General features: G+C 35.0%; 1 protein-coding gene across 5 annotated transcripts in view; it reads left to right on the forward strand.

The window, feature by feature from the left end:
• The window catches only part of sardh (sarcosine dehydrogenase), a 156,140-nt gene that overhangs the window by 23,827 nt on the left and 118,735 nt on the right, over nucleotides 1–13,578 (forward strand). For all 5 annotated transcript variants that reach the window (XR_012385853.1, XM_073913683.1, XM_005155596.6 and 2 more), the window contains 2 exon segments: nucleotides 755–859; nucleotides 8,435–8,564. Coding sequence is in view for 4 of the 5 variants with exons in the window: in XM_073913683.1 (XP_073769784.1) it covers nucleotides 755–859; nucleotides 8,435–8,564 (235 nt within the window). In the remaining variant the exon portion in view is untranslated.

Here is a 13,578-nt window from a genome sequence, read left to right on the forward strand (position 1 = left end):
CCACTGCGTCACCCTCATTAAGTAATATTTAATATGAATAAATGCTTATATATTTTAGTGCTACAAAAATGGCAAGGCAAATAAGAACATTAAGATTCATCCATTTTCTAGATATCATGGCAGCAAATATTCATTAAATAAAGATGATTTTAATGGACATGAATGGTTTATTTGTAAGTGATCTTGGATGTATGCTATCTTTTTTTAGCATAGCACTCAGAACTGAATTACAATGTCCATTACCTGATGTCCATAACTACTTTACTGAATTAGGAATCAGCAGTAGATGCACTTCATGTGTTGTGTATTCTCCCTGCTGTGTTTGTCCATCTGTTACTTTTTCCATGTTCGTTCTAGGTCTGTTTTTGAGCCTGTCTTGCTCTATTCTGTAACACTGCAGTGGGACAACACAACAGCAGCCGTGGCATAAGCACTTAACTCTGGATTATGCAACACTGTGCGCGCGTGTGTGAGCTTGTAGTTTGATTCATGCCGTATGACAGCCGTGTTACTCTTCACACAGAGGCCAATGTGTCATCACTGAAACTGAAGTGATGAACGGTTTGTCATTCACATGATGTGGTAGTGAAACTGAATGACTTTTTTGTGGATGGGAAATATTCAAATTTCAGTGGATTCAGTGGATCAGTGGTTGATTTTAATGCCACCATATGGAAATGCTTCATCAGACATTCACTTAATGAGCTAGTTTTCTTTAGAAATGATGATGAAATGTGTGTTTTTTTTTCTCTAGAACATGCCTAACGTCAGGGACCATGATGCATCAGTCTACCTCCGTCTTCAGGGTGATGCACTCTCCGTGGGAGGCTACGAACAGAACCCCATATTCTGGGATGATGTGAGTTGTGATCCTTTGGTTTTTTTAGTATGACAAAGGTTATTGTTCATGATTTGTACTACAGTTATGCATGTCACACATTTTGTTTTAATATTTTAATAGCAAGTATTAGTCAATCAGAGCAAAAAACTTTTAACACAAAACAGTCGACATTTGATGTCAACGTGCATTGTCTTAGGGTGCTTTCACACTAGTACTTTTGGTCTGCACCCAGGTTCAAAAAAGACAGTGTGATCACAAACCAAACAAGAAAGGGGAACAATCGGACTTGGGTATGGTCCAGGCAATTAAACCAAGTGTGAAAGCACCCTTAATTTGTCAACAAGCTCAACAGCCAATATGCTCTATTTATTTATTATTATTATATTTCACACTTCTGCCATTTTAAAAAACAAAAGCGAGCTTGTGGTGGAAAAAAAAACGAAAGTAGAGGGCCAGCACTGTAAACATTGCAACAAGATGCTGGGGACTAGGGCTGCACGATTCTGGATAAAATGAGAATCGCAATTATTATTATTATTTTATTTATTTATATGTATTTTTTTGCTTAAAATAAAAATCACAATGCGAGGCAATGGTGCAGTATGTAGTGCTGTTGCCTCACAGCAAGAAGGTCACTGGGTCGCTGGTTCGAACCTCGGCTCAGTTGATGTTTCTGTGTGGAGTTTGCATGTTCTCCCTGCCTTCGCGTGGGTCTTGCCAATCTTTTTTTCGATTAATTGTGCAGCTCTGCTGTGGACTACAAACCTCCAGCTGTTACCATGATATCAAAGTGCAGATATGGTGTAAAGAGCACTTTAATATCATTCAATTAAGTTTAATCTCACCAATTAAAAGCATATTAGGCATCGAACGAAATCATGAATGAAGCTTAAGGTAAACTAGGCACAAGGAAAACACTGTGGGGGCTTCCTTGCTTCAGCCTATGTAATCCATCGAGTGATAAAACAGTGCAGTCGCTTGTAAAATGTTTGGAGAGCACCCTTGTGTTTTCTGTAATAGTGTTGTAATGATACGTAAATTTAAAAAATGTCCATTCCTTGCTAACATTTACGCGTGTTCATAAACAGAGCTGATTTGCCAGTTTTTACTAGAGTTCAAAAGAAATGACTGTGATCGGCAGTGAAGGTCATCAGTTCACCGCTCTTCACAGATTGCAAACACGGGTACATGGACACTGGAGCATGTTAAAGTCGCGAAGATCAGTCGATTCATCAGCGGATCGCTTGTCTAAGTTTGCACTCGGTTAACATTGGTGAAGTTAGGGTAACTAATGACCTTCATGGCCAGTAATTTCTGTTGAGGACTGATGAATGGTACTAAAGTACTAAAATTCAGTATCGTGACAGGTCGAATGTAGTGAAATAAAAAGTTCATAAACTTGATCTTGATAAACAGCATCTAAAATGTGTGTGAAAGATAATGTTAGCTAACCAGTGCCATTTCCCTTAACTCAGCTGAAAATGAGATCCGATATCCCTTTTTGTTTTTACTATCCGTTCAGAATCGCTGATAAGATATACAGCAAGGTACAGAACAATACGCCATTGCAGACGCCGTTCCTGTGTGACGCAATACTTTCGGGTTTCTTCCCACCCCAGCCTCGATTTTGCTTTTAAAATGCTGGCTGCATGAAATCAGTCTATGAAGCTGCTTTATTTAAAACTGTATTTTCATAGAGACACAATAGCGTGTTTGGATATACATACAGTCGAGCCCAAAATTATTCATACCCCATGCAAAACTTAATGTCCAGTGTCACAAAAAAGGCTTTCTGAATTCGACATATCTAATCTTAACATATCGACGACATCTTAAAAACAAGATATTTAATGAGGAACATAATGTATTTTTGATATTGTCAGCTGCACGACTCTAGCCTTCACTATGGAAAACTTCTTTGGCAGTACCTCGAAAACAGAATCATGAGCACATTAAAGCAGAACTCAATAGAGCAGCACACATTATACCCCAGACGTCCTGAACCACCTACACACACACATTTACTTGAACCACAGGAGTTAATTAAGAGTCTATGAAAGTGATACTGCAGGTGTCATGCACTGAAAAACATACCAAGAGCAACACACACACGTCCTTAAAGGGTCATGGACTGCCATTACTTATTTTGTACTGTTCGCTGAGGTTTAATTACAACTCTATACTGATTCTTACAACAAGAAACATTGTAATTTAGAAGTAATAGGCTCTTTTTTTTTTTTTTTTTGGTCCTGTTTTGACCCCTTCGATGGAAAACACATATAGTTTGAATAGCCTTGGGAGATTGTAGACTTTAAAATGAACACTCATTGCTATGATTGGCTTCTTTTCAAGTTTTTGTTAGAAAGGACAGTTGTGTGTCCACTGATGTAGGTCTCTGATGTATGTTTGACAGCCAAAAGACATCTAGATAGATAATGCTGGGAAATCGGTTAAACAAGCTTAAATTCTCAGTGCATATCAAACAATTTGTAATATCAAGATTTACCTATTTTCTTTTGAGGGATGCACTGTGTGTGAACACGAAGGAACAAGTCATTATAAAAATCAAAGCAATGATCATATGAATTTAAAAATTGCAGCAAGGATTTAAGACCTTTGTAAGGCCTTAATTAATGAAAAATCGATTTAAGAATTGTGTAAGACCCACAGAAACCCTGTGATCAAGGCAGTTTTGATCCAATTGATCTAACAATAGCCTGGCATCATGCAAATATTCACCAGCTTAATTAAGAGTCAATTCTTTCTTAAAAAAGGGACAATAACTATTTGTTGTGCATTTTAATCCAAAGTTTTTAATGAAAAGTCCAATTTGATGGCATCAATACCCGCATTAAGGTGGTAATTTTGAGACAGTTTGACATTAAAGCAAGTAACTTATGTTCAAGAAGGTATGTTTGGGTAGTGTACCACTAAAAAGTAATTACAAATTACCGACTAATACTGAAAAATTGTAATTTGATCACATTACTAAATACATAATATAAAAAGTAATTACTAATTAATTTGCTTTGAAGTTACTTTTAAAACATATATCTATATAAAAAAAACTGCAGTTCTTTCAGCAGCTTGACATATTCAAAAGAGTTGAATACTTAAAACTCATGATTTACTTGTTTCAAACCTGCTTGTCTTTTTTTAACACAAAAGAAGACATTTAGAAGAAAACTGGATACCTGTCACCATTGACATCCATAGTATGAAAAAGCACTGCAGAGTTTGGGTGTTCTGTGTTTGTCTGAGGTAATTAGTTTACCGAAATATTTATATTTCATACAAAGTATGAAGCCGATCAGTCAGTTCTTGTCACGTGACTCACGGTTTTCAACTGAGGGCACCTGGAAAATGCAAGCGCATGCAATATGGACTTTAAATTTGCGCGCACAACCCAGGCACCTCCATTTGAAATAACAAACTTGCGCACTCAAAAGATGTGATATGTGAACGGCCCCATTAGCAGCTACTCTTCTCTTCACATTTAGAAGACACCTTCATTTCTGATCCTGCACTAAAATCCAATTTAGCCTGTTTAGACTGAGTTGGGTTGCTGTGTTTTTAGGGCACCAGTGTCCTATTTGGTAATGTGTATTGTATGTTCTGTTCAAATACTTGAAGCTGTTGATCGAGTAAAAAAGCAGTCGAAAGTTCTTTAGAGACTGGACATAGACTGTATTTCACAGCAATATTTTTGTATTTATGCTCGGTGAAATCAAAGTATTGTCTGTATTTCCTAGGAAGAAGCAATCACTCTTGTCAGTAACCATGTTAGCTCATGTTCTCCAGCAATTTCGAAACAAATTTATTAACTGACATAACAGCCAAAATGTAATTCAAAAGACTTTTTTTTTTCTTTTAAAAACTATATTTGCAGTGTACAATAAGTAATACAATTACATTGACTTTAGTAACTGTGATCAAATTACACAAATTAAAAATGTAATTCATTACATTACTGCATTCCCAACAATCTAATCAGAATATAGTAATGTGTTACTCAGTGTCCTGATATACCTATAATTAATTTCTTTTCCGTTTTGAGTAGAAGTTTAAGTAATTAAGCTGAAAATACTTTAGCAATAATAAACTGATAACGAACATTCAGAAACCATCCATGCTGTTCCAATAGACATTTAAGTTAATGTGTGAATGTGTTGTGCAATTCTTTGTGCTTTACACAGATGAATGGGCTTGACAAACCAGCTGTTGTGTACATGTGTGTATATGTTTATGTATATGTGTATTATACTGTATGGAAGTATGTATTTAAAAACAAAAACAAATGAACAATATGTGGGCAGCACGGTGGCGCAGTGGGTAGCACAATCACCTCACAGCAAGAAGGCCGCTGGTTCGAGCCCCGGCTGGGTCAGTTAGCTTTTCTGTGTGGACTTTGCATTTTCTCCCCGTGTTCGCGTGGGTGTCTTTCGGGTGCTCTGGTGTCCCCTACAGTCCAAAGACATGCGGTACTGGTGAATTGGGCAAGCTAAATTGTCCGTAGTGTATGTGTGTGAATGAGTGTGTATGGATGTTTTCCAGTGATGGGTTGCAGCTGGAATGGCATCCGCTGCGTAAAACATATGCTGGATAAGTTGGCGGTTCATTCTACTGTGGCAACCCCAGATTAATAAACGGACTAAGCCGAAAATAAAATAAATGAATGAATCAACAAAATGTTAAACTAACTTAGACTTGTCATAGAATTTGTATATTGCTGTTGATCTTGTAGTGCTTCTTTTATCCTCATTTGAAAGTGGCTTTGGATAAGTGTTTGCCAAATAAATTAATATAAATTTACTCACAAAAAAAGTGACATTGTCTTTAGTACATACTGTCCTGCAGAAGCAGCAACGGTCGCACTGTCCACTAGCATCTATATTCCAAATATAGCATGTGTGTTTATTGGAGCTTCTGTCTGCAGATATCCAGGTGTAATGCTGTCTGTAAATCTTTTTTTTTTTTTGACCACATTTTTTTTGACTACATTTAGACTAAATTTTCCAAATAATGATCATGTCCAGCCTGCAGTTTCCTTTTTGTAACCAAATTTTTTATCAAGCTCCCTGTCTTTCACCTCAGACTTCCACTGCAGAGCAACAGTGATGCTATGAAACCGCAGATCAATATCTTGGTGAAGTGTGAACATTTTGAGGAATGTGTTTGTTGAAACTCTTAATGGCCTGGCCTGCTCTCATACATGCAGCTTCTACAGTTTTTATTTTTATACTGCAGGCCGGTAACACTTTTTTTTTTTTGCGATCAGCATTTCATCAGCTGTCAGATTGCTCACACCGTCTGCTGCTACTTTTTTCCATCCCACGGTTTTGAGTTCATTGACAGTCCCCTGTGGCAGTGAGAGAAGACTGACTAGCTGAGAGGACTTTGCCTTAGTAAAATTACAAAACTGAGAAGTGGTCATGGAACAAGCAGTTCTTTATTGTACCAAGATATTTTTCATCATTATGCATTGTTTAAACATACTTAATAAATATACCAGGTCAAAGTAGGCATGGTTTATTAGTGCACATATTTTAAAATGTTATATGTTTGGTTTCATAATGAATACTGGAGTTATTCAGAACTCATGATTGTTGCCGTAATGATCTTCAGTAAAACTGTAAAACTGATTTTATTTTAATATATTGTTTGTTTTTGTCAATGTATAATAGTGATAACCATAAACAAATGTATTCTATTTTGAATTTATGATAGATATATCTATTAATGGATTTTATAATAATATTTAGTTTGCTTTACAAAATAACCAAGAGCTTCAAGAGGAAATTATATCAAAACAATAAAAAAAAACACAACCTATAAAATCAAGCTATAAAGTGAAATCAAGTAAAAAAAAATCAAGATGTTTCTAACCTGATGCTTTTTAGTATCTTGCACAGCATATCTATCTGTCCATCCGTCCGTCCGTCCGTCCGTCCGAAGATTGCAATCTAGATTTGACCCCCTACACGATCTTAATCCAGCATTTCTATGATTCTGTCTCATCTTTTCAGGTTCAGGATAGAAGCAAAGGCAGCCACATGTCTTCACATTGTTTTACATACGTTGTTCAGCAACCTGGACACCAATAGTGTTGAACTGGTGCTGAACGACTCACATACTGTATTTAAAAAGGTATATTTCACCCAAAAATGTAATTTCTGTCTTCATGTAATGATGTATTTAAGGCGCAGGTAATAGAGTAAATAACATTCATATATACACTCAGTTTGTGGAACAGAGTGATCGTTTAGGAGCCTCATGTGAGGTATGAACCGCACTTAGCAGATAAAATGAAACGTGTGTGCATCATTTAAATAATTATATCACATTAGAGTTATGATTACGACCAGCTTTTTGATATATATTTTTTCTTTTGTAGCGAACACAAACTGTTGTACATGTGAATTAATCTTTAACAGTGTCACTAATCTGTCAATGAAAAATGTCTGATTTATGTATATATATGTATATGTAACTCTCCTTTGCACTGACTTTACCCTAAATGTAAAGTAAAGAATGTTAAAATGAAGAGAAATAGACAATGGCGTTTGAAAAATAGTGACAGGCCGCTCCTGATGTCACACCCTTGGTTTCTGGTTTTGCTTTATAGAAAACGGAAACACAAAACACATTTTGTTGTGTAATATAATAGCACCCTAAAATTTATTTAGTGTAATAAAATTTGATCATGACTAGAAGAAGCAGTCGACTGTGGCATAATAAAAGCTTTGCTGCTCTCTAATTACGCCACATGGGTTTCTAATTAGCAGTTGTTGCAGCGCTCTTGTTTCGCTTTGACTGCTTTCAGCTTTAGGGAGTGATCACAAACACTGTTTTAAGTTCTTAAAATGCAAGGAGCCTATGCTTTTTTGTTGACTTTAGAATAGAGCAGTGTTCTGCAATTTTTTTTGTTGTGTTGCTCTGGAACCACTATATATGTTCTGAAACACTTGATGTTAAAACGCTTGATGTCCGGTACTTTTTTCACAGTTGACTTTTTAACCGCATGCACACAGAGCACTCTGTCAAAAACACAAGGTAAGGCAGGCGCAAAATGCGATATGCCTTAGGTGCATAAAAAGCTCGCTGTCAGTATAAAATAATTTTAAAAAGACTCCTCTCCTTGCAAAAAAATGTGCTCAGTGTGATTGGTGCCTTACTAGGCTTCATCCTACTATAAGTCTTCAATATTTTAAGTAATTCATGAACATGATAACTGCAGGAGTCCTGTATGATGTAACGAAAACCACAACATGATTCCACTCTCAGTAATGGCACCATCAAACTATGCCATTTTTTTTTTTTTTTTGTGAATATGCACTCTTGAATTGCGAAAATTGCATACTGTGCCTTTTAAGGGGTGTTTTTTTTTGGTTTTTTTTGCTTGTTTTGTTTTGGTTTGATAGAATGTTTAAGGGGTTTAGTGAAAGGTAATTTGGTCATCAGCAGCTTAATTCAGATTATAGATGTACTGTTTCATAGATGTACTGTTGAATTTATTGTACATGAGCTCATCACATTTGACCAGGGAACTATGTTATGCCTGAGTTTTAATGTGTATTTTTCTGTGACCTGCAGGTTTCTGATAAATTTGCCTTCAGCTTGTTTGATCTGGACTGGGATGTTTTTATGCAGCACATTGATGGCGCCGTCAATAGAGTTCCTGCTCTGGAGCAAACTGGAATCAAATCCACTGTCTGCGGTCCAGGTATTGTATATAGGCTACATTACCTATATTATATGTTTCTAAATCTGTCCAGTTTATTTTTTTCTGAATCTCTGAAAAAGCTGTTAGGTGGTTTTAATTAACTAAATATTGAATCAAATTGAATTATTGCATTCTTGACACTGCGCGTTTATGAATCACTATGAAGTAGGACTGACTCATAGGAGTTAAAGTAAGAGTCTCTTGCTGGGGAATCGAATTACACCAGTGATGTTACAAGTATTTAAATTTAGTAAGTTTTTTTTATTTCTTCATGAAGCAAACTTTTAGACTTAATTGCTAAAAAGATAATAGCTCATGAGAGTAATCCTTTTAGGAATGAAACTACATAGCTGCAATACATGTTTCTGAGTCACTGAAAAGAACTTCTTTGTAATAATAATCTGTTCAGGGACAAAGTGACATTTTTAATGCTGCATGTTTTTGAATTAGCAAAAAATATTTTGCTCATAGGAGATATTTGTGGGAATCAAATGTGTTTTTGAATCACTGTTTGGGAAGTGAATAATTAAATAATTTGAAAGAAAATAACATTTTGTTCTTAAAGGGCGCCTATAATGAAAATCTACTTTTATAAGCTGTTTGAACAGAACTGTGTGCATGTATAGTGTGTCCACAGTCATATTAGTGTGATATAAACCCAGCAAGTCTCTTTTTTAAAATTAGGACAGTGATCCCAGTGATTTTTGAGGCCCTCTGCAACATGACATAGGAGTGCGGTTTTAAAACATATAATATGCATACACATGTCCACAGAAAATTTTTTTGTAAATAAACAGGGATTAAAATCTTTGTTACAATGATTTTTATAAGTTTTAAAAGTTTAAAACATTTTTAAAACAGAGCATGTTTATAATATAGTACGGTAATATATATGGTAAAATAGCTGTGTAATTCTTAACCGCTATAATCACCATGGGTGCATGGTGTCAGTTAAATAATTAATGTGTGTCTACTGCAAATGGCGAGACTCATCATTTCAGAAAGGCTTGAATAAACCACAAATTCATCAAATAAACTTAATTTATATTTTTGACTAGTGACCTTGTTTTAATGATTATTATTATTTTTTTAATTTTAAGTTTATTTTACTGTGCAGGGCTCGAAATTAACTTTTTTTTTGCTTGGTAGCACTGAAGCTCCCAACTTCAAATATTTAGGTGCACCAAAAAATAAATAAAATAAATAAATGGGAGCACCTGAAAAAATGTAGGAGCACCCACTAAAAATGAATAAGCACCATTGCAAATTGTATTTTAATGGATTTATTGTATTTGAAAACAACATCAATTAGGACTAACAAAAACCAGAAACTATTTAACTAATGCTGATGACTTATTAACATTTATGTGCAATAATTCCAAAATGCACGTCTCATAATTATTAAATATAAATGATGATGAAAATGACAATAATACTAACAATGAATTACATTTCTCATTATCATGCTGACTTTAATATCCTTTAATGGAAGTTATCTGCTATAAAAAGTCTGTTACTTGATGAAAAATAAGTTTATGGTTTGCATAAAACAGAAATGAAGCATTGCAGTAAGAAATATTTATTTTGCACTATTGTTTATATATATATATATATATATATATATATATATATATATATATATATATATATGTATATATATATATATATGTATATATATATATATGTATGTAAATTTAATAAATAATATTTCTGCCACAAAACAAACAAAATATTATAACAAGTAATTCAATTCAAGGCTCAAAGCTGCATAACAGTTTTTTAGTTAGTAACTAAATAGAAAAATAACATACATCTTAAGAAAGAATGGACAAAAGAAATTAAGAAAAGTTTCACTTCTACCATTCTTCAAAAGTTTTGGATCAGGTTTGTATCTCCTTATCAGCTGATTTTTTTTTTGTGTTTGTGGAAAGGAGGCGAGTCAGCCAGACCAATATTTGAACAGGCAGAGCAGGATTCTCGTGATGACCTCCGGTGCAAAACCACCCTTTGTTATAAGCCGCAGTTTCAGTTTATAAAGGCAAGCTTCTTTGACGATGATGTGTACAATGATAGATTTTACATTTAGCGGACATTTGTGCTGTAAAACCAAAACGCACCAAAACGGTTGCAATTTCAAGCCCTGCTGTGCTGTTTATCTGACATAACGCATGATGAGAAGCAGACACACATGTGGGAATGGGAGAAGCAGCTAATTTGCATTTAAAGCCACAGGCGATAAAAACAGCTATACTGTACTCAGACACCAAAATGAGCAGATTCTGGAGGCTATAATAGATAATCTGATGGGTTTTTTGTCTAAAACTTTGACACATTCTGGAGACATCAACGACTTATCTTACATCTTGTAAAAGGAGTAAAATAGGTGCCCTTTAAATCAGTTAGAGTACATTTTAATTCTATTGTTTTGAAATTAAAAAACTGAATCATTGTCAATGCTTATTTTTCTTTATAAATCACTAAAAAGAATCAACTATAATTGTCGCTTTTGAGGATTAAATGACTTTTTCCCTCTCTGAATGTTTATGAATCATTTAAAAGAGGCAAGTCATAATTAGAGTTAATCACAATTAACTGAAAAAAGATCGCGATCTCGATTCAACCCCTAGACGATCTTTATCCAGCATTTCTACGATTCAATCATATTTTCAAGTTCAAGAGAGAAGCAAAGGCGGCTGCACAAGTCTTTTCATTGTTTCACACACACGTTGCTCAGCGACATCGACACCTCCAAATGATGCTAAAAGAGTCACATACTGTATTTAAAAGGTATAATTCACCTAAAAAATTTTATTTTTGTCTACATATAATGCTGTATTCGCCGGGAAATCACACGTGACGTGAGCTGCTGATTGCGGGCGCGTGCCTTATAGACGCGCGCACGTGCGTCTACTTTAGTGATCAAAATCTGCATAAGCTGTGAATAATAGGTAATAAAGTTGTAAATAATATTCAGTTTGTGGCACAGAGTGATCATTTAGCGCGTGAAGTATGAACAGCACTTAGCAGTGAAAAATGAAACCGAAAGCATGCACATCATTTAAATACTCATATCGCATTTTAGAGTTATGATTGCGACAACCATTTGATATGTTTTTTCTTTTATAGCCAACACACAGTTGTGCATGAAAATAAATGTTTACAGTGTCGGTATAACTACTCTAGCCTATATAATGTTGATTTTACCAGTGAATCAAATGGTCTAATAATGTTCTCAATGACAGCTTGCAAGCATAGGCCTATATCTCAAACATTATTCAACATCAGAATTATTATAAGTAGAATAGAATTATTTCTAGAAACCAACAGATCTACACATAATATTAATATTGTTGTTTTACCATATGTTTGAGAAAAAACAATATTCTCATATTAAGCTTTTTTTTTTTTTAAATCTACAGAATCATGATCTTTATTTTAAGCAAAAAAATCGTGATTCTTTTTTTAGCCAGAATCGTGCAGCTTTACTCATAATGTTGTTCTGGAATCAAACTACATTTGTCACACTACGATTTTTAATCCCACTAAAGAACCAACTCTTAATTAAAAATCTAATCTAAAATTAATTTGCTGCTAGTTCATACTAGGGTTGGGCATCTAAGCTATAATGCCGATCCGATACGCATCTCGATACAAAGAATACGATCCGATATATTAGCGATACATTTGTGACATATTGCGATGCAACACGATACGATTCACACCCATATCAGGATACAATGCGATAATTCAGCACTAACTAATTAGATCAAGTTTATGAGATGATGTAAGAAAGGATGCTGTGCTATTGAATGAGTTTGATTATTTAATAACAAAGCATAACCAAGACTTTTTTTTACAAACTGGCTTTTCTCTCAGAGCCAGAGTGTCAGTTTACAGTAGAGAGCCATTTTAGAACCTATAGCACATATTATTTAAGTATTTTCAAGATAAACAGAATGTATAAGTGCAATATATATTAAAAATATATATATTTGCACTCTTTTAACATAAAGGTTTACCATTCCACAACAAGAATTGTGATTTAACTTTTCAACTATGAAAACAAGTTTTACAAAGATATATTGTGCCACTGAATATTCAAAACTTAAGGTCGTGAACAAGCAGTGTTATGCTGCTTTGAAACATCACTGTCACTGTAAACAACAGGCTAATAAAAATATAAATAAATAAAAATTAACAGGAGGTGTTTAAAACCTTCGTTCTCCGTGACACTAGGCTGAATATCTTTGCAGATGAACAATGCAATAGCATTCGTTCTTGGCGTAGAGCGCGCAAAACTGTTGCGCATGGAAAATAACTTTCAATGCTTTTCTCACCACTTTTGGAGCTGGTAGCTACAGTTGAAGCAGAGCAGGAAGCAGGGGATGCAGGAACACTGGAAGATGCTTCCACAACAACACTGTGGCGCCGTTTCAAGTGAGATATCAGATTAGTCGTACTGCCCGTGTATTTTACAGATGCACGGCACAATTTGCAAATTGCATCTGTCCTGTCAAGTCGTCCATCCTTTTTGCAAAATCCATAATGTTGCCATACTTTAGATTTAAAACTCAGTGAGGAATAAAATGTTTGTTTTGCTTCTCGCGCTTTCTGAGGGCGCACCACTAGCTTCATCCGCACACCTGATACACTGAGTTGTAGTGTAAGTGTACACATCCGCAAGTCCATTGCTAAGGCATACTTTATGTAGGTGGATTAAATTATGCGCCAAAAACAGGTTGACAACACTTGTTAATAAATAAAAAATACATTCTATATTAAAAATATAAGCTGTATCTTGAAAAAAACGATGCATCTCGCTAAAACCGATGCATCTCGATTTGCTTCCAATATTTCATTCATCCTCTGCTGCTCTACCGATTCACTCGCATCGTGCACATGCATGACCGCGTATCGATACATATCGGTTAATCTTCCCATCCTTAGTTCATACTACTTATTTGAACTGAACTGAAACAACACAGTTCTTGAGGTATTTTATGTTCAATCCTCT

Source organism: Danio rerio, chromosome 10 (assembly GCF_049306965.1).
Source record: "Danio rerio strain Tuebingen ecotype United States chromosome 10, GRCz12tu, whole genome shotgun sequence".
Lineage (NCBI taxonomy): Eukaryota > Metazoa > Chordata > Actinopteri > Cypriniformes > Danionidae > Danio > Danio rerio.